We start from the raw sequence: 22,389 nt of genomic DNA, 5'->3' as shown, positions 1-22,389 counted from the left end.
TCCTGCCGAGCTCTCTGAACCTCTGTGAGGGAGGGGGGGATATCTCCTTACCTGCCTCCAGGACATGAATGGTTACCTCGTCCACCGATCACTAACAACTACCTCAGAACCCACAGGGAAAAAGCGTTCGGAAAGAGAATATAATTATAGCGCTCGTGTCAAAACGGATTCATTTGGGCCGTCGTTAAAGAACAGAAAAGCAGTCGAACACACGACCTCCGTCGTGTCAAAGTGAGGATCGCGGCCAAAAGTTTAATCACAACCTTTAACTAAGCGGCCTCACTGAGGCCCATCAATACCTCCATTCAGACGGGGTGTGTGTGGAGGTAATGCGCACCCAGCCCCCGACAGCCTTCATGATCCATGGACAAGGTGTAATAAGGAAACCGCAGGAATACGAGCCGTGTTTTAAATATAAACAACTCGCACGTGACAGAGCCGCCTATAACCAGTACCCCTCGTTAACTGACGAACATCGCCCGATTTTAAAACAAAAGCCATCCCAAAAAAATTTTGAAGTTCTTAAGATAGACCTAAAACAGAACAACATGGCTCCTGGCTGTCTCCAGGCTGAGAGTCAACAGACAGCAGTCACAGGGAGACGAAACCTAGCAGGAGCTTGCTGTGCCAGGACCCAGAGACAAGGTGGCTGCCTGTTCAGCAGCCTGTAAGGGCCAGGATGGCAGCACCTTGCCTGGACGTTAAACTTGGAACCTGGCTAAGAAAAGCATGGGCCATGGGCGGAGGGGGGGGGGGGGGGGGGGGGGCAGAGGGGGGTGGATTTCATTCAAGCAAACATGTTTTTGGATCCTGCACATCTGAATTGAATTACTAGGCAAACAGAGCGCAGACCAAAACTGAATAACCCTACCCTGCTTTGTGTGTTCCTTTCTGCAGCGCCACCACTTCTGGGTGGGATGCTCAGAGGCCTTTTCAAAACTCCGGGAAAGAAAGAGCCCAAAGAATGCCAGGCATGCCGAGTAATCCAAAGCTTGTTTGTCAACGGCAACAGGAAGCGGACGCGAGCGAGTATGCGACCGTGTCGTTGTGTCGTATGCCTTTAGAATCCAGACTTCACGCCTTTCAGGCCGGATGGAGCGTCGCGCCTGCTCCTCTGCTCTCCCAAAGGGTGAACGGACTAAATATTCTGGGTTAAGATAATAAGACACACTGCGGTGTCACGTTGCTGTGGCGGGACGCCGGTGAAAATATGGGCACTTTTAACCAAGCTCGTGAAAGGAACAGGGAGGACAAGCTCATCACGCATAATTAACTAGATAAAGATCAAAAAAAAAAAAAAAGGAACATTTTATGTCATTACACAAACTATAATACGTATAATATTTTGCAAGCTCTTGGTCAAGGACAAAATATATATGTCTACGCTGTTACATGTTTGTTGCTCCCAAATGCAGCACCATGTTCCTGAATGTGTCAGTCATTGCAGCATAGTGTGGGGCTACCTAGGTGAGTCTAAATCTCAGATCAGTATTCAGCACAGGGCTATCCAAGCCTTTGATTTCATGAAGGACTCTGGTTGTTCAATGCCTACTGGAACACAGCCAACCCTCGGACAACTCCCTGTCAAAGGTCTGGGGAGTGTGTGTGTGTGTGTGTGTGGGGGGACGGGGGCCTAGAAGTAGGTATCACGTCAACAAAAACTTGGGCGCTTCATGGTCAACTTGGGCTGTGAAAACCCTCTCATTCAGGCCGGCGTGTTGAAAATTGTAATGGACGCTCAACGGACTAGCCATCTGTGGAATGCGAATGCGTGTCATTGTGCCACTTCAATTCACTTACCGAGCAATTTGGAGACTAAGTGAGTTATGACATGCTGACACAAGGGACCCTCGCCAGTTGTCACAACGTCTCAGGTCTGCGACACAACAGAGCACCACAGAGACCCCCCCCCCCCCCCCCCCCCCCTCAGCAGTGACAGAGACCAGATCCGGTGACTGCTCCTGGGACACTAGCCTGGGCAGTTCCACCTCATTAAGCGCTCACTGCTCTCCTTGTAAGCCAGTGAGGTGGCCAGTCACTTGATAAGCGATGCTAGCTTTTCAGGACTGAGTGTACGCTGGACACATGAACGAATGACTGGGCTGGGTGTGGAGGAGTATCGACGACATGATGGTGCTATTCGCTGTGTAGACACATATGCCACATTCAGACACTGGTCTCTACCCTCCGCACCCTAGCCTTCAGACCCCAGCCTCCATACGTGTTCATCCTCCAGCCTCTACTCTCCAGCCCAGCTCAGGTCCTGCTGGTGGACTGACAAGCCTGAATCACCTGGACTAGGATGGTCTTTGATGTATTATTCATGACCAGGCAGCCCTCTGAACACTGGGGCTTGGTATGGGGGGCGATGGGTATGAAGGGGCATCCATAGACACGCTGACTACCCCCCCCCCCTCCCCACACACACACACACTTTACTAGCAACAGCAATACCAACTGAATGCTAAACAAACCTGTCTCTTGAATAATTGAGGCTCTCTGGCCGAAGCAGGCTCCGATTAGCATACAGGCCTTATGGACCCAATCTGCACCGCGACACAACAGACTTCCCCCGGCCTCTCACATCGACAGGAGACTCTGATTTCTATTTCACAACCCTCTATTCTGTTCCCCCAGAAGACACAAAGAGAGGGAGAGAGAGGGAGAGAGAGAGAGAGAGAGAGAGAGAGAGAGAGAGAGAGAGAGAGAGAGAGAGAGAGAGAGAGAGAGAGAGAGAGAGAGAGACCCCAGCTCCATACTAACAGACCATCCTTATTTGTGGGCATTAGGAGGAACAATTGCTGATCAGGAGTCAAGAGGAACTTGATCAAAGGCGATGATATCATCCCCTGACTGTCACGGTTCAACAGCTGACCAATCAGCTCAGACCCTACCGTGATCACATGACCCAGATCCAGCGCTCCACCTCTGGCTATAGACACTCAACATTTACCCCCCGTCGAAGGGGGTGCGCGCTGCATGTGCGCACTGCCCCCTGCACCCCACCCCCCCGCTCCCCGCCCCCAACACACATTCCATGTAGTCAATATGAGATGAGAACACACTCCACGGCCAGACGTCATGAATATACAATGTCAGGTCATGTAATGAGCGCTCGGCAGAAGAATAGCACGAATATATATACCTCTAAAACGTGAGTGCTTGAGGAGACCCGCTGGTGCCCCATGACTCCCCCTCCCCAGACCCCTCTCTGGCTTCTGTGCGCCCTGGGCGGTAATCCCAGGCCCCCCACACGCGTCTATCCGCTCCCCCTGCTCTCATTAGTGCAGCGCTGGGCCCTGGGGGCCCTGTAGGCCTGGGGAGTCAGACTCCTGAACCCCCCGCCCCCACACTCACCTCCTCCTTCCTCACTCCTCCCTCCCCCTGCTCCCACTCTCACTCATTCGGCGGGGTAATGAGCACATAATCAGCTTGGATCCCTGTCAGAGGGTCTGGCTGGCATTAAGGCCCAGGGTAGGGGGGTGGGGGGGAGGGAGTGTGTGTGTGTGTGTGTGTGTGTGTGTGGACTACAGTTGGGTGTTTCGGTCCGCTCTCCCTGGGCCCAGGGTATGTGCTGGTGCCTCTCTATCAGAGCTCTGGAGAGTGGGGGGTTCCAGGCCCTCTGAGGAGCTGTGTGTCTGGGACGATGGGATCTGGGTCACGGACCTCCCCGGATCAGACGGGGGCTGGACAGCAGGCCAGAGTGTGGTCACGGGGGTGAGGGGGCGGCGGAGGCTGGGGGGGAAGTGTAGGGGTGGGAGGCAGACCTGAAAAGTTCGACCTGAAATGTTTGGCCACGTCTAACCTTTAAGAGAGGTCTGAACAAAGCCAATCCGTCATGGCATGGCCAGCTTGGACAAACAAGCACGCCAATTAAAACATTCCCTTTGGACACAAGTTCAGATGCGACACGTCAAATGGCATTATCTATAATACATCTCTCCACTGGTCTTCGTGGTTTGCTCGATGCAAAGTATGCGCATAAAGTTCAGACACAAAGCTAGCCAGCACACAGCGTGGTCTATGTCTCTTTGTACATGGATCCTGAGACTGAGGCATACATGACTTACTACTGTGGAAACCATCCACACACAGAGACACTTATTCACCACAAGTCTTCAATGCAACCTTTCATTTTCTCCTTGATTCAATTGGCATTACCCCGCTGCCTCACTGTGACTGTTTGCTGTCCCATGCATTTCATAATGTTATATATTAGGTAAATAAAATAAAAGAGATTGGCTGGAACAAAACACAGCACACAGGGTCCTGTGTCCAGCAGAGAGAGAGAGAGAGAGAGAGAGAGAGAGAGAGAGAGAGAGAGAGAGAGAGAGAGTCACTGACAGGTCAGCACTTATTGTAATAAAATATCTTTAATTGGCTTCCAATTGGGGGTGAAGTCAGTCATAGAGCAGTCACTGACTGCCCTGGGCTAGCTCTGCTCCCCGGCTGCCTCAGAGACGGGCCCTCAATGAGGACTTTGTCAAGTGCATCTCTGCGTTTGTCATCCGACCAAAAACTAACTGCGAAACCAAAACAAGAGCCGTCTAGCCAGGATCCCCACGGTAACCGGCTGAGTTACGCCGTCGGCATGGGTCCCCCCCGGCGCCTGTCTCACCACAACAAACAACCGACAACATCCCTGAGAGGAGATTGTTCATGGTATGACCCGGTAGAGGCGTATCCTGGTGTGTTCACCACACTGCAGGACAGGTCTAGCTACTGTGTTTATCTAATCTTGTCTCCTCAGTTCCTCCTCCCGCTGCGGGTCGACTGACCCAACAGGTCTGCTCAGGTCACACCTCGCCCTCGGATGACTACCGAGGCTGGGCTCGTCACCCGCTCTCTCCCCCGAGGGTGGAGGATCGCAGGGAGCAGGGAAGAGGCGAGCTACACGCTGAAACGTTGGAGGGCGGAGGGAGCGTGGGAGGAGGGGAGAGCGTGCTGGTGCGGAGGGATGGGAGGGGAGGGGATGAGGGTCGGGGTCAGTTACTCACCAGGTGTCCAGGGGTCGGGGAGCGGGAATCTTTGAGGCCTGCTGCTCCTGGGACGTCCAGCCACTTCATGTGTAGGTACTGCAGGAAGAGAACGGGAGGATTAACAAGAAGAAGAAACTGTCGCCATCGACAACTTCTACTCTGAAACACAACTTCAACGACACCACCCTTCTAGCCCACACAGATATAACCCAACACTCTCCTGCTCGCTCTGGGGCACAGCCAATCAAACACCAAGCGTTCCAAGGCTGAGGTGTGCGACCTGGCAGCACCGCTGGACCAGAGTGGACGGTGTCATAAGTGGCGTGACTGCCAGCAAGCTGGGAGCCTCCACTCTGACAGGCGTGCGTGTGCAGAAGACCAGGCCTCCACTGGAGGGAGGAGGAGGGGAGGAGGGGGGGGGGGAGGAGGGGAGGAGGGAGGAGGGGGGTGGGGGTGGTCTGGCACAGAGGGGAGAGGGATGTGAACACAGCAAACTGGAGCAGGACTGTGAAATTGCCGTTTGTCAGGGAAAAACCAGCTCCCAGCTGTGGGTGTCTGTCGAGGTGCGGGTGGGGGTGGTGGAGGGGTGGGGGGGGGGGGGGGGGGCAGCTGGAGAGCGGGCCCAACAGGAGAGGGTCTGGCTGGGTAGCAGGGGAGAGAGAGAGAGACCCGGTGGAGAATCCAGAGTGAGCCCCCTCGATGGTTTTGGCCTTTTGACCCGGACCACATTAATCCCTCCTCATTGTTAGCGTCATACTATTAGCATTAGCATCAGGGTTTTCTATGGCATTTTTCACGTGGCTATCAAAGCTGTTATCATTCGCTTTAGCATGGGGGGTTTCCATGGCGTTTCCTAGTAATAACTACAGACTTTTGAACACTATTGTATTGACTGATTGTTCCCGCGATAGCAACGTCTCCCAAGCAGGACCTTAGTGGACTGGATCATGTATAAAGTGCTCGAATGGTCTACGGTCTCTCTGCACTCGTTGAGGCCCTCCCGAGCTGCAGTCCTGCACACATCCGAGCTCAACCATCTGGTTTGTGAATCAGTTTAAACACCGGATACAGCAGATTGTCATGCATGTGGATTTTCTCGATGCTATCCAACAATTTCAAATTAATTAAAGGGGTTTTTCCTGTGCAGCTTTTGCATTTGCGCAAGCACACGTGGATTTTCTGTATCACGTATCATCCAAGTTGCCTTTCGGGCATGGAATGCTAGCACTGGCCCAAATACTTTGTCTCTGTTGCAAAGGATGTTTTATAATGCAAAGGATTCTCAAAGGAGAATGCCTCGTATTTCTGGTTGCTTGACACATGTCTATCAGCAAAATGCGACTATGTCTGCATGAGCTACCGCAGAAAAGATACGTCAAGATATTTATATATATGTTTTGAATGAAAGCCTGGTTAAACATGTCAAAAGACTCCCCGAGAGAGCTGACAATCATTTGAACAAGATTTTTTATTTATTTTTCAAAACGTCATTCATCATGAGAGTTTTGGGGAGGAAGGAAGCTTGGACGACTTCAGGTTAAAAATGGCAAAGACATTACAGCAGGAGAGGGGGGAAAAAGCGAAGAGGGAATAAGGAAAAAAAAACATTGTGGGCACAGGCTCAGGGTATTGTTTCCTGACAGCTGGGGTCCAATAGAGCACAGAGGGAGGAGGAAGGGGTTCCTTTTTCCCATCCAAAAGGGGGGAAATTCTTAGAGTTGACATCAGCCATCCTTATTTCAACCATACTGCTCAAGGCTGAATTGCAGGTTCCAACTAATGGGCCCTCGTCCATACAACTGTCAGGAGCCCGTTGCTTTTAGGGGCTGCTAGCTCCCTATTGAAACTCGGCTCAGCTCGGAGCATGGTGCCTAATGAGAGCTGCTTTCTATGGAGAGAGGGGGAAAAAAATTCACCAAAACAATACAGTTTTCACTGTCTAATCTATGTCAATCACGAATCCCCTGCACAAATGAAACCAGCTCCATTGTGAACGTTTGCTCTTGCATGACCGTACCCCGCCTCCCCCCCCCCCCCACCGTGCCCCCAGCTCCCCCCGCCCCCCTCCCTCCCCTTTTTGACAGCTACTGCCAGGACAGGGGAACATACCCTCAGGCACTTTTATAAGAGCCTGCTTTATATAATTGCCATCGCGCTCCATGGCGCTACCGACTGCAGACACCCGAAAAACTCTCCAAGCTTCCCCTGCAAGATCCAGCCTCTCACACTCTGACCCTCCCCACCTCCTCACACTCTGACCCTCCCCACCTCCTCACACTCTGACCCTCCCCACCTCCTCACACTCTGACCCTCCCCACCTCCTCACACTCTGACCCTCCCCACCTCCTCACACTCTGACCCTCCCCACCTCCTCACACTCTGACCCTCCCCACCTCCTCACACTCTGACCCTCCCCACCTCCTCACACTCTGACCCTCCCCACCTCCTCACACTCTGACCCTCCCCACCTCCTCACACTCTGACCCTCCCCACCTCCTCACACTCTGACCCCCCTCACCTCCTCACAAGTCTCTCCCCAGTGAGGCGGCGAGGACGGGGCGGCGAGGCCGGGGAGTAGAGGCCGGGACGTAGAGGCCAGGGCGGCGAGGCTGGGTACAGGTACTGACCAGCAGAGCAGGGACCCAGCACACAACAAGGGAACCAGGGAACCACTCAGCAGGACTTTGGATTATTACTGTTTAAGATGAGTACGAAAGAGATTTTCTAAAATGATTCTGTGACAGACTTGTCCCTTAGTTTTGTTCAAAAACAACATTAACAGCTCAGCAAGCTTCTGGATAATTCCCTTCCGAATTTTTTTTCTTCAATTATTGCTTGAAATTAATTCCAAATTGCCTTTTTTTCTGCGACAGACTTCGTCCCTTAGTTTTGTTTAAAGTATGAGTGCAGGAAAGGAAATGAAAACAGAGAGTAAACGAAGAAGTTAGTCGAAGGAAAGCCGCTTCGACAGAGCGGAAACACACGGCTAAAGGGATCTCCAACATTTGTGAAAGATTGAAAGCCTGGATAAAGTAAATTCAAGAAATTACATCTTACATTAAACTTCGGGTAGGTCTGTAATGCTCTACATATGCCCCTAATTTCATTAGGAGCAGTCTGAGCGTACCGCTGGCCTTGTTCAGGATGTTGCCCTGGCGAGGAGTAGGCTCTGATAAATAGTGTCACACACACCCACAGCCGGGGAGTAGAAAACAAAGTTAACAAAGTGAAGTTCAGCAACTATCTGATCCATTTCCGGAACTCTCTGTCTTCCAGCCTTCCACAGCCTCCAGACCTCAGAATAGACATCAGTGGCATGTGCTACTTTCCAGAGGGGGCCTTGATGCGACAAAGGTGGCGACGTTGCCATATGCATTTTCCAAAAAGCCGAGATGAAGGCCCTTTGGTTTTTCGAACAGAGAGAATGCGGCATGTGTTCTCTGAGGCTTGCTGCCTGCCAGGGCCGGGTTCTAATTGTTACACTGCTCTTGCGGAGCTGGGGGAGAACTCGGCCAAGTGGCTTTGTCATCTCTGAAGTGTGTGGTGCCTCACTGCTGGCCAACATCAGAGCAGGGAGCGGGGAGGCAGATGTCTGGACATTTGTTGTCAAACTAAGTCAGACGCTCTGCCAAAAGTGACAGCGAGAGAAGAGAGAGTCAGGTGGCTGAGTGGTGAGGGAATCGGGCTAGTAATCCGAAGGTCGCCAGTTCGATTCCCAGTCATGCCAACTGACGTTGTGTCCTTGGGCAAGGCACTTCACCCTACTTGCCTCGGGGGAATGTCCCTGTACCTACTGTAAGTCGCTCTGGATAAGAGTGTCTGCTAAATGACTAAATGTAAATGTCAATGTAAGAGAGAGAAAAAACCCATCCCAAACGTTGAGCGCAGGCAGACTTGAGTCCTGCTGCACGTCTGTCCTTGTCCACCTCGGCGACGACACACTGCTCATGTTCTTGAGGCTATGTCATTTCATTGACAGGCACGGAAAATAACAAGTTCTAATGTCAAAAAGTATTACTTATACGTTGTCTCATTATTTAAGGGTTACTAGATGGCTATTTATATCTATGTCTATATCTATATTATATGTAAAAGTATTATTAAATAAAAACCTTAACGCTGGAAGAGGGCAGTGATTCTAGCTGCTGTTTATTCAGACTAGCCCTAAACTTGCAACGGGGCCTCACTCTCCCCCTACTCCTCCCCCCCTCCTCTTCCCCTCTCCCCTCCCCTCCTCTCTCCCTCCCCCCTCTTCCTGAGCACCAGAGAAGAAGGAATGCCACCACGGATTGCTTCAGCAGATAATGTCAATCACCAACTGTGTGCGGGGGCCCCTCCCCATTGTTTTGCTTTGGCCCCGCCGACACTAAACAAATGGGCCACACAGCGTGCTGTTGGGTCGAGGTGTTAATTACCCCCCATCCATATGAAGAGAGGCTGCAAACAAAGGCCTTGACAGTGCTTACACGCCAGCCCCTCCCAGCCCCCAGCCCCCCTTCCCCACCCCACCTCCACTAATATCACCTGCTTATGCGAGTCATTGACACCATGGCTTCATCTATGCATGACACACAATCATATGCTTGCGGGGTGAAGACAATCGTAGCTAGTAAGGCCCGCCCATGGTTCCGTAGTTTGCATTGAGGCCCTTTGTTTGCCCACTTTAGAGGTAATTACACATGCAGTTCTTAAGCAAGACCCTGGTCCTCTGTGCTAATTAGTGTTTAATGGATGGAGGAATGATAGAGAGCATAGCCCTGGGCATGGCTACAGCAGTTTGTCTTGTGTGGGCTGATAGAGAGAGAGAGGGGGAGAGAGGGGGAGAGAGGGAGAGAGAGAGAGAGAGAGAGAGAGAGAGAGAGAGAGAGAGAGAGAGAGAGAGAGAGAGAGAGAGAGAGAGAGAGAGAGAGAGAGAGAAAACATGATGGGAAAATATTTAGGTGCAAACATAATTGATGGAAAAAATAACTCTTTACCATGGATATACAGGCGTACAGTATTTAGGTCCTACCTATAAACACAGTTACTGTTTATGCCTGTTTCTGCATAAACATAAACTGTCCACCTGTTGGGAGCACTGAGAGAACATAACAAGACGATTCGATGCATTGTCTTACTGTAAACTGAGTATAGCGTACGTACAGAGGGCAGTCTGGGCTCCCGGACCCTTTAACAGCAGAAGTCTGTACATTGAGCTTGAGCAAAACACGACCGTGTTTTTTTTTTACCTTTAACAAACTAGGATTCGGTCCGTACAAACACAGAGACACAGAAAACAACATGACACAAACGATCACATGGACGGGCGGCGTGAACGGTTTGCCCCGTCACTCCGTACCCTAACCCCCCCCCCCCACCACCACCACCACCCCCTGACCCCACCGAGAGACACCCGCTGGTCTCCCAAAAGCTAGCATGCGGCTAACGGCTAGCGCACTGAAAGTGTCCATTAGCGCCCGAGGGAGTGAAGTTAAGTGACTGTGACAAGGCCACTCCCCCTGGCCGTCAGGCTCTCCATTGTGACCCGGCGGGTCGGGAACGCACTCTCTTGTTTCGTGGCCCCCGCGGAAGAAAAAAAAACTGGGTCAGAGGTCAGCCGCCCAGAGTGCGCCGGTTTCCACGGCAACAAGGCCTATTAAGGCCAGGCTCATTGGCCTTTTAACATGCTCTCGTACACAAAAGAACTATTAGCCCAGAGAGGGAGAGAGGAGAGTGAAGAGGGGGAGACAGTGTGAGGGAGGTCTTAACAACACGTCTGAGAGCTTTTCCCAAGAACTTTGAGAGGTTCCTCCAAGCTCCAATCTGGTCTGTACCAAACACAACATCCAGCCACCCTGAGGTTTGGATCCCAAACTTCCCTGCCATGTTCGTCTCCCATAAAGAATTTGTTTTTAAGTTTTTGACAGACAGCAGCCTGACGTGTACTTAGATATCTGCACAACTAAAACACTCTCCTAACCTCCTGTGCGAAGAAAGCGATGCATGTTCCTCTGTAAACAAAACCAAACAACCCAAACGACTCGGCAAAAGGAATCACAAACTCCAAACGCTTTCCTGTCACATGACTGCCTCGTGCATATTCTCAACTGTACCAAACGAGTCTCGGGGTATGGTACTTGCCAGCAACGCCAATGTGTTAGAGCAGCACTTAGACATAATAAATATATATTATAGTGACAGACCTAAATACTTGTGGTTTTTTGATGGGATCGAATGCTGCCCAGCTGAGTCTGGTGATTGGCTTTCTTATTTTGTTATCATGTTGCTGAACCTTGTCTAGTCAGGGCTTAACCCCCATAGCTTTCAGTAAAGTGAGACCGCACACTCTACATTTTACAATGTAAGCACTTATTTGTTTCAGGGTTAATTTGAATATTTATGCTTTTTTTTGAGGGGGGATGTGGGGGGGTGACATGATCTTGAATCATTGCTTCCTGCTGCAAGAGCTTTAGACAGTTACAGAGAGAGGGAGGGAGGGAGGGAGGGAGGGATAGAGTGAAAGTGTGTTCCTTTAAAACGAAGCAGGCCACAGTCTTTAGTTCACTTCATTGACTTCAGTCCAGTTTCCCTATCTGTCGGGCCTCACTGCTACGTGAACACAATGAACGAGCAATTGTCTTACAGCAACACAACAGCGAGTCGAATAAAACGGAAAGTAAAATTAGAACCACAAGAAAATAATCACCCATCTGGTGCAGGGTTTACTATGTCATAAACGCAAAGGAGGCAGCAATGCTGTTTAAGTCAATTATGCGCAGTCAGTTATGTGGTTTTCTATACCTGAGGTAGCTTGTTTGTGAGCGTTACAGACTACCCTGTAGCTCTGTGTCAGTTGCCTCTGTGGCGGACCCCAGCTACACTGATCATTTCAAAGACGTTTGTCCTTCTCATTGTTTCCTTCTGGCATTGTTTGTCCAGTTGTGCAGGAACACAACCTTTTATTGTTCAGGGAGAAGCCTAGTCCCAGTTACAGGCGTGAAGCCCTGTATAATTAAAACCAGAACATGTGGTGGTTAGCAGGGGCTGGCTGTAGCATTACTGCAGAGCTCGACGTAGAATAGGTGTGTGTGCCTGTGTGTGTGTGTGTGTGTGTGTGTGTAGGGGTGTGTGTGTGTGTGTGTGTGTGTGTGTGTGTGTGTGTGTGTGTGTGTGTGTGTGTGTGTGTAGGGGTGTGTGTGTGTGTGTGTGTGAGGGGCGGGGCGGGGAAGGGTGTAAATTGGTAAGACTAAAACCAAATCAACACAAATGACACTCCACTGAGACCCACACATGTCATTCATAACCAAGCACACACTGACTTCAAACAGCAGGGGTTAGCAGAGTAGAGCGTCTGTAGTGCATGGTGCTTGACATGGTTGGGTAGAAAGCAATGAGCAGACAACCAAACATCCTCACAGAACAGACTAAATACTTCCATCTAATATTCCCTCCTGGACTAAAGTAAAACACATAACAATCCACTTTCTGTGTACAGAAAACGTGGATAAATATTTGTGGTTCGGAGTAGATTTCATCTTAAACAACCGTGAGCCTGCCAACTGCTGCAGAAGTGTTCTGGGGAGAGAGCACACATAACCTGGGTTTATTTGGCCTTTTAAGACCAACTGAGGGAGAGGCAGAAGGCGAAGAAGCACCTTCACGAAAAAGTCAGTTTGAAAACGCAGGGCGAGTGCTGGGGTGAAGGAGAGAGAGGGAGAGAGACAGAGAGAGAGAGAGAGGGATAGAGAGAGAGAGAGAGGGTTAGAGAGAGAGAGGGAGGGAGAGAGAGTTAGAGACAGAGAGAGGGATAGAGAGAGAGAGAGGGTTAGAGAGAGAGAGAGGGAGCAAGAGAGGAAGCGAGGGAGGGAGAGAGAGAGAGAGAGAGAGAGAGAGAGAGAGAGAGAGAGAGAGAGAGAGAGAGAGAGAGAGAGAGAGAGAGAGAGAAAAGGCCTAAATTAAACACATTTGTTTCTGCTCTCACATACCACAAGTCTTATGAAAACAGAGGGCTGATTGTGTTCACTTACGGCCCTTCACTCCCCAACACCACCCAGCCCCCTCCACCAACACCACCACCTCTCTGCCCTGCCCCCACATCCTCCACCCCAGCCCCCTCCACCAACACCACCCCCTCCACCACCACCTCTCTGCCCTGCCCCCACACCCTACACCCCAGCCCCCTCCACCAACACCACCCCCTCCACCACCACCTCTCTGCCCTGCCCCCACACCCTACACCCCAGCCCAGGGCACCACCACCTCCCCCCACACAGCTGCCTGCAGATGCCTCCTGTGTTTGCTCAGCGAGCAGGCACAAACCTCAGTCTCAGTCCTGCCTCGACTCCACACCCTGAGTCAGAGCCCTGCCTCGACTCCACACCCAGAGTCAGAGCCCTGACTCATCTCCACACACAGATTCAGAGCTCTGCCTCATCTCTAAACGCAAGAGTCTAACCTTAAAATCCCTCTCCTCACAATGCTAACTCACTCGACATATATACTTTCCTGTCGCATACCCTCTCTCTTTTTCTGACTCTGTCTCTCTTTCTCTCACTTGTACACAGATACATAAAACACTCCACATTTGCGCATTGCATTCCTATTTCTCAATATATCAGAAGTTTACCACAAGTCACTGAATCATAACATCGCAGCCAACAGACGTCTCTCTGCAGACACTTAAAACAAGCATACAGATTTAATGTGACTCACTGTGAATCACTTCTTACCAGAAACTAGACAACAGACAGAAAGAGACAATACCTCTAACTTTAAAGAACAACCTCCCCCAAAAAGAAAGAAATAATAAAATAAACTAAACAGCCCAAATAATATTAAACAGAGCTGAGGTCATCTGATGTACTGAGCGAAAGGCCACCCCTTTCTCCACCCTGTCAGTCGTCAGATTCCAGAAACATCCGTCTTCGGAAGGGCGGCTTGGTGAGCCCAGAGGAGGTCAGGAGGCACTTCTACCTCCTCAAGGTTCAATAAGCCTCACGAGACCCAAACAAGCAGTAAACCCGAGCAGGGGACCTTCACCTTCCTGGGAGCCTCTCTCTGTCAACGCTGGACTTCACATCAGAGATTGGAGGGGGGGGGGGGGGGAAGAATCCTAAGGAAAACTAATACTGTCATTGAGGGAGAGTTTCTAATAGGCCTAGGGGGAATCCTTTTAGAAATTACAAGTTTACAGTGAAACTACTTACGTTAAATACAATAAAAAATTATTGGAAATAATATATCCGAAGGTTGCATATTGCCTTTCATATCAGGTGGCTGTTTTACCTATGATATCTTTCAATCTGTGAGGGGCGGGGAGATTAGGATTGAGGGCTGCTGCTAATATCAGATTTCCAGAGCAGGAGCTTAGGGCAGGGTCCTACCAATTACATTGAGAGTGTTCAGGAATGCAGAGCCAGACCAGCCCAGACCAGACCAGAAACATCCAGAGACTAGCGCTGAACAGACCAGTCCAAAACAGCCCAGCCCAGCCAAGACTAAACTAGACCCATCCAGACCAGTCCAAACAACACTCATCCAAATCAGCCCTGATCCATCCAGGACCGCTCAGTCGGACATGCAAGCTGGACATGCAAGCTAACAGCCTTCAGGGAGAAACAACTGCAGGAAAATATCTACGTATAACAGAGATTCCTCCCAGAGAACCCCTCGAATCTACCCCAGTTCACAATGAAACTAACTTCTTCTCAATCTTAAGTGCTCGCTCCTGCAAACAATTACGGATGACCCAAGCACTGTACGTTTGTGGGTGTGTGTGCATGAGTGCGTGTGTGTCAGCGAGTATGTGTGAGTGAGTACGAACGTGTGTGTGTGTGTCAGAGAGAGAGAGAGCCTTCACGAAGGAAAGAGAGAGGGGGGCGGGGGGGGGCGAGGGGAGCTTGTGCACAATTACAGCAGGGATTTATGGCCTGAGAAACAATTTATAAATCACAGCGCCTGAGCTAATGTGATCCAGACCTCTCTACATGCAGCTGCAATTTTGGTCTGCGTGAAAGAGCATAATAAGCCTGACTGGAGGACATTTTTGGGTGGTGGTAGGGCAGAGAGAGACTGACACCGTGGGTGGGGGGAGGAAGGAGGGAGACTGACACCGTGGGTGATGGTAGGGCAGAGAGAGACTGACACCGTGGGTGGTGGTAGGGCAGAGAGAGACTGACACCGTGGGTGGTGGTAGGGCAGAGAGAGAGTGACACCGTGGGTGGTGGTAGGGCAGAGAGAGACTGACACCGTGGGTGGGGGGAGGAAGGAGGGAGACTGACACCGTGGGTGATGGTAGGGCAGAGAGAGACTGACACCGTGGGTGGTGGTAGGGCAGAGAGAGACTGACACCGTGGGTGGTGGTAGGGCAGAGAGAGAGTGACACCGTGGGTGGTGGTAGGGCAGAGAGAGACTGACACCGTGGGTGGTGGTAGGGCAGAGAGAGACTGACACCGTGGGTGGTGGTAGGGCAGAGAGAGACTGACACCGCGGGTGGTGGTAGGGCAGAGAGAGACTGACACCGTGGGTGGTGGTAGGGCAGAGAGAGAGTGACACCGTGGGTGGTGGTAGGGCAGAGAGAGACTGACACCGTGGGTGGTGGTAGGGCAGAGACAGACTGACACCGTGGGTGGTGGTAGGGCAGAGAGAGACTGACACCGTGGGTGGTGGTAGGGCAGAGAGAGACTGACACCGTGGGTGGGGGGAGGAAGGAGGGAGGGAGGGGTCTTTGGCTAGAAAAGTCTCGAGGTGTGGGACTATGACTGTGAGACACTTTTTGAGACCTGGTGTGAGATTATTCTGAGGTGCGAAACAGGATTTTGATCTTGATATAACGCTTAAATGTTCTCATGTAAAACCTCACAAACAATACGATTTCTTGCATGCAAATAGTAAGTCAGATAGCTGTAGTCCGATGAATACCCTGTTGAAGTGAGGTCAAAGGTGACTAGAGAAAGAGACTTAGCGAAAGTAGGACAACTGGGAAACACAACAGCTTTTCAGCAGAAAGCAGAAACTGACAGCTTCCACTAAGATCTCACAAGCCTCAAGTTCTAAGAAAACGTCATGAAATCCATGAGGAAATATACAACCATGAAAACCCCATCAACTAACAACATTGCAAAGAAAAAACAAACAAAAAGATTTCTTTTTTGTTTCTATTATGAAAGCAGCCACAGTGAAGTGTATTGTTCTGAGTGTGCGTAGCTCTGGGCGGGTGTGAAAAGCAGAGCGGATGCACAGAGGGAAACCCAGGATTAGCTGCCCACTCGGCCAACTGCCCCTGAACCTTGACCCCGCGACCTTTACCCCGGGGGCAAACAAAGCTCTGAGTGACATCTGAAATAGGACGCCCTGTAGGGAGAGAGTGTCTGGACAGGACTCAACTGACCCATTAACTCTGTTGATAAGATTTAGGGCTTTCTCGACCCAGCCACCCCCCCCCCCGCCCCTCCCCTCCACCCCCACCTTCCTCCTCTCTCTTTTGCAACTCCTAAACCGTGCAGGAGCACACACAGCTATATCAACGTAATGAAGCAAGTCGGCTAATTTGAGGTCATGCTCTTGATCTGATTTAATCCTGTTTATTGTCCAACACCTCAGTGTTGTCTGAGGGCAAACAAATGAACAACTTAGCCCAGGAAGGTGAGCGCCAACCTGAGACAGATAGACAGATATATATAAAAAAATACTGACAAAAACAACAAGAATGAGGTAGAATATTCATCTGTTTGTTTGCACCTCCCTGATGCATATTCAAAGAAGGGAGTCAGATGGCTGAGCGGTTAGGGAGTCGGGCTATTAATCAGAAGGTTGTTGGTTCGATTCCGGGCTGTGCAAAACGACGTTGTGTCCCATATCGTCAACGTGCTACGATCATTAGCATATCGTCAACGTGCTGCGATAATTAGAATATCGTCAACGTGCTACGAGCAGTAGCATATCGTCAACGTGCAACGATCATTAGCATATCGTCAAAATGCTACGACCATTAGCATATCGTCAACATGCTACGATCGTTACCATATCGTCAACAAAACCAGTGGGGAAGGCTGACGGCCAGTGTGGGCTGGATGAAGTGAATGCGAGTACTGGTCCGCACAGACCGCTTCGAGCCACTGTAGTATTTAAATCAGGCAAGGAGGGAGAAAGCCTGGGCGAAGCATTCTGTAGCTCAGCTGTGAAGCTCTAAGCCGTTGCCCTGGGTTCTTTGTCCTGCCTTTCAGGGCCAGTCTGAGGTAGTCAAAGACCCTATTCATGACCAGCGATCCCCCTGCCAACACACCCATACAGCCCAAGTCAAGTCAGCCGGGAGCTATAGACCCTTCCCATTTCACACGAGAATCAGACCTGCCCCTAAAGCCTGCTTCAGGGGTTTCCAATAGCTAGCTCTTCCAGCCCATGTTCAAGTCAAACAAAAGACCTCCTTGGCCTACTCCATGTCATATAGGCTTGATTGGATCTTTTTATTCTAATGTAGCAAGTCTGAAACTGCAGCAAATAAGTCTTTCACGTTAGCCGGGATTTTGTCCACGACCATGTAAATTGGGGGAGGGATTATTTGGGGGAAAGTTGTGGACCAAGCAACCGAACACAAGGACCTTGAGAACACAAGGACCTTGAGAAACATTCGCTGAATACTGTACATCCGAAAACAGGCGTTGTGAATAATCACGCCGGTCGTGACTGGGACTTGACAGAGGCAGTTCTCAAAGCGGTTCTGGTTTACCTGTCGACGTTGTAGGATTACAATCTGCAAAATTACAACCATTTTACTTCAGATAAATAAGGCCACCTCAAAGAACAATATGACCAAATCTCCAAAAACAAAATCACTGAATAATTCAAGCCGGACAGTGAGGGGAATCCCACCACCATTCAGAGTCCAAAAGCATTGCCGGAAAAACTCAAAAAGGGCCTTTATTGTCAGCATGACTGAATAACGTGACATAATACTCTGAACAGAGACCAAACAGGTCAGGGTTCTTGGACGAGCGCTGGCATACACCATCAACAGAAGCAGACACTGTAAACATCTCCTCTTTACTGAGGTGATCCACAAGTCCTGCTGGAGATAAAGGAGCCACAGACTTCAGATGACTTGTGTCTACTGTGGCTTTAATAACATTTAACGCTGTGCAGAACATTGTGACTCCTTAACGAGAACAATTGGTTTATTGGGGTTATGTGGAGGTAGCTAAGACCACGGTGAGGCGATGAGGAACAGAATGTTAGAACAACATCCATGTTGAAAAGCTAAGCTTTGGCCAAACAACATCTTCGAAACAAATTATAGCTCTGCGCTGAAAGCACTCAGTTCTACATCAGTATTATTCTACAAATGACTTCAAATCAGCAACATTGTTAACTCCCTCGGTTCAACAAATTGATATTTTCTTTCAAAAACACTCCTCTTACTATGGCACTATGATCTAAACTCCTGGTATATGGAACTTATGGTATATGCAGCGGCTGCATTCGACCACAATCAAACCGTGCTGAGAATGTCTTCCCATGTCAAAATGGAGCCCTCTTAAACATCCCAAAATTCAGCACCACAAATGATCTACTGTAAAGTCTGCAAAGTCTGGCAAGGTAGTGTATATTTATCTTTACGGGGAACGAATGTTCATCGTTAATCATGTGTCATGTGATACGAAGACACAGTACGAGTGTCTTATAGCTGTGTGTGAGTGTGTGTGTGAGCGAGAGTGTGCCTGTGAGTGAGCGAGGGTGTGTGTGCGTGCATGAGTGAGTGAGCGAGTGTGTGTGTGCGTGCATGTGTGTGTGAGCTAGTGTGTGTGAGTGCATGTCTGGGGACCCTCCACATCTTCACCGAGGTATCCCGGCCTGTGAGCGTGGAGCGCGTGCAGGTGCAACGTGCTGGCGCTACATCCGGTCTCCAGGGGCCTCGAGTCGGCCCGGCCACAGCCCGGCGGATGGATCCGGCCTGATTTACTATTTCAACAAGAAGAACAGCTGCTCTGCTGACTGTCAGCTAGCTGCACCCTTGGAAAGATACCCGTCCTCTTCTTAATTTAGTCCAGGTCGGAGCGCCCGTCATCTGCAGCTACAGTTTGACGACGGTGTTAGACAGGACCGGGACATGTCTACTGTCCTTAAAGGTTAGCCAGGAAGCCTTGAGAAAGCAATTTTTCATAGCCTTTAAATTAACTGAGGCAAACCCAGATAGTCATCGTGGTACCAAGGAACGCAGATGGATCGGATAGCCTCCTCCTGCAGCCTTCTGATTGGCCGGTGAGGGAACAGCAAGGCATTCTGGTCGGCTGCAGAGTAGCGGGGCCGTCTGAGTGAGAGGAGCCCTCAGATAAGAGAGAGCCTCAAGGTCTGGAAGCTGGCCGACCCCGGGATAACGACAGGAGGAACAGTGGAGCCCGTATCGCCTCTCGTTTACACTCCCACCAACTCATCTCATCAACAATCTCTCCTCTCCCCTGCTCTCTGGCTCTCATGCTGCCTGCTCTGCTTCAACTGAAAACAGCTGTTTTGAATACCAGATGGATGAAACCTTATTTCGATGGGGGGGAGCCTCAACCCTTACAATCAGGTTTTATTAGCGTGGAGTGAGGACTTTAGTGTACGCATTAGGGGAGCTAGCATTTCTTTGGGAGAAGTCAGCGAGGATGCGCTATGTGAGGGCCAGATTTTTACCGTGTGTTACAGGACCCTGGGAAGGCCTAAGCCTGCCGCATCCCCACCCAACCGCCCCCCCCCCCCCCCCCCCCACCATCCCTCGCTACCCCTCCACACCCATCAATCAGCAGTCAGGCCCATCACCAAAGTAGAAGGGTGTTACTACCGAGAACCCCCCTGATAAAATCAGGGGGCCAAACTCCCCTCATCGGGGGCTTGAGCCTAATAGGGGGCCACAACAGGGGCCTTGGACTTAATTCTACAGAACATGCACTTTCCAACCAGCTGCTATTCCCATGATATATGATCCAGCCAAACCCCCCCGTCCGTCCGTCTCCATAAACCTCCACATATTTTTCAGCAAAAAAATTCTGGGGTGATAATTATCAGCTGTATGGCCTTGCTCTGAGCTGGGCTGTTCAGCAGGAGATTCCGACTGCTGGTGTCAGGCCTCAGCCCTTACCTCCGCTGGGCTTGACGCCTTTGTCTCCGGGACTCACACTGCATAGCTGCTGCCTTAGCTCATCCAACGCTCGGAGCGCCATGACGACCCATCCCCAAGACGAGAAAACAAACGCACATCTGCTGACGACGGTTTCCAAACGCTACTGAGCAACAAGACCAGAGCGGTCTCCTGCCGCCAACTGGTTTTGGTGTCTTCGCATGAGCATGTTCACAAGTCTGTTTCATCGTCGACACGTTTACGAAAGTAGCTCATCTGTAGGTATATCCAGTGTGAGGTAATTAACTGCATTACTGCTTTCTGCTGTGAGGCTCAAACTAGATAAAGCTTGAGTATTTCACAACAGTGGTTCGAAAGGCTTTCATGTTTAACGTTCAACCAAAAGTCGTCAGTCAGTTGACTTTCTAAAGGAAATGTACTGTGCCGGATCTGGAACTCTCTGCACTAGTTCTGGCCAAACCTAACGAATGTTGAAAAACACATATCTCGGATAAATACATTGATAAAAACACTTTTGCACACATATTCATCTTGGCACTTCAAAGGGATTCATTGATGTCACAGAACGCAGGGAGTGTGGGGCAGGAGAGGGGAGGGTTCGGTTATCCTTTCCTCAAAGGGCGCCGAGATTCTCCTGATGGGCTCTGCTCTTGAGAAGCCAGAGATGGCTATAAACAGAATTTCTAATGGCAGGAGGGAGGGAGGGTAGGTGGTGAGCTAGCAGGCGAGGGGTGGCGGGAGGTTTTGACGCCAGCTCCTGCTTCCCACAGAGACCCAACAGGGAGGAATAGAGTCCAGGACTGGCAGAGTTTCACACACTTCTGCACCAGCGCTGTTATGAACTCAGTAGCAGCATCGTTGAAACTGAGTGTAACATGCAAATGCCAATATTCATCCTTCGCCTGAGAGAAAGATAGCTGGGCCGAGATTTTGCCCCCAAAAAATCTGAAACACTTCCATTACTGTGAATGCGAATCAATACAGCAATTAACACACAAATCAATACTAATATGAATACCCAGATCTGGTTGGCATCATTAGTATGCTTGAATATTGTTGAATATACTCCTATGCCAGTCTAGAAATCCACTATTATGAATTCATAATTTTAGAGTTGAGATGTAAGCAGGCCCTGACATTCTTCATGGTGAATACAAGCTTTTTCCCAAAATACTGCCACTTAATTGATGTAGATTTGTTTGGCTTTGAAGAAAAAAACCTTTCCAAAACATAAATCTAGTCAAAAATGTTAGCTCTGTTTACACAGTGCTTGGTGAAAAAATATTTGCAAGCTAACATTCAGATTACTTTCAGCAGTGGCCCACAACGCTGAGGCAGTCCTATACACTGTTACTACTGTAGCACAGCACACACACACACACACACAAACACACACATACTCTCCCACACACATACTCCTACACATTCACCTATACATACTACATATTTACACACACACACACACACACACACACAAACACTGCAAGGTGAGTAGAAAAGGCAAGTGAGCAGCATGATGAAAAGTCAACTCCACATCAGCACTGTTTGCTTATGCAAGGAGAGGTCCTTTTTATTTCACAGGACAATGTCACTATTTACTTTTCTTTGTCTACACATTTTACCACCAAAACCACCAGACAAACTGGAAACAAAACGCCATAGCCCCGAGATTTTTTAAACCAACGTGTGACGAGACAAAAGATGTGAATTCCCAACAAAAAGTTATGACAGACTGATTGACTACTTTACAAGGGCTATCTAATGTCCTACTATGCGCTTGATGAATGTTTATTTGACTGACTAAGCCCTCTCACTCACCTGACATCTCTCACACGCATGAGGTATTTCACTCTGGGCTGTCCTGTGTTGTACTGAGTGAGTAATGCACTGCGGTACAATAGACGCTGTTCTCTGTCTGAGAGATGATGTTGTATCTCAAACAACAAAACCTCATTAAGAACAGTCTCTATTACATTTGTGGAATCAAAAGGACCCAAACAATGACTTGAATGTGTAATAGGACAGGTAAACATGACATTTTACAATCCAGCAACTACAGCTTTTAAGACACTGGCAAAGAGGGAAGTCAAGTGACAAAATATGGATCTGACAATCTGCGAAACCTGTAATCGTGCATATTTCCTTCAGCGGGCCTGCCCGGTCAGAATATCTCACGTCTATGGACACAAGGCCTTAGAACATCAGCATACTGACGTTCCGGCCAGAAGAGACCGTCTCCTTCACCCATGACAGCAGTCTGGAGAAACAACTCGGTACAATCCAGCCTTCCTCTTCCAACTCTCTGTGGATTATAGT

The 22,389-nt window shown here is 49.8% G+C and overlaps 1 protein-coding gene across 5 annotated transcripts in view; it reads right to left on the bottom strand.

The window, feature by feature from the left end:
- The window catches only part of tcf7l1b (transcription factor 7 like 1b), a 34,380-nt gene that overhangs the window by 7,669 nt on the left and 4,322 nt on the right, over positions 1–22,389 (bottom strand). For all 5 annotated transcript variants that reach the window (XM_062451846.1, XM_062451842.1, XM_062451845.1 and 2 more), the window contains one exon: positions 4,998–5,075. In XM_062451846.1, coding sequence (XP_062307830.1) covers positions 4,998–5,075 — 78 coding nt within the window. The remainder of the gene's footprint in view (positions 1–4,997; positions 5,076–22,389) is intronic.

Source organism: Osmerus eperlanus, chromosome 25 (genome assembly GCF_963692335.1).
Source record: "Osmerus eperlanus chromosome 25, fOsmEpe2.1, whole genome shotgun sequence".
Taxonomy (NCBI): domain Eukaryota; kingdom Metazoa; phylum Chordata; class Actinopteri; order Osmeriformes; family Osmeridae; genus Osmerus; species Osmerus eperlanus.
Note: the sequence above shows the minus strand (reverse complement) of the source record. Positions and strands in the feature narration are given on the sequence as shown.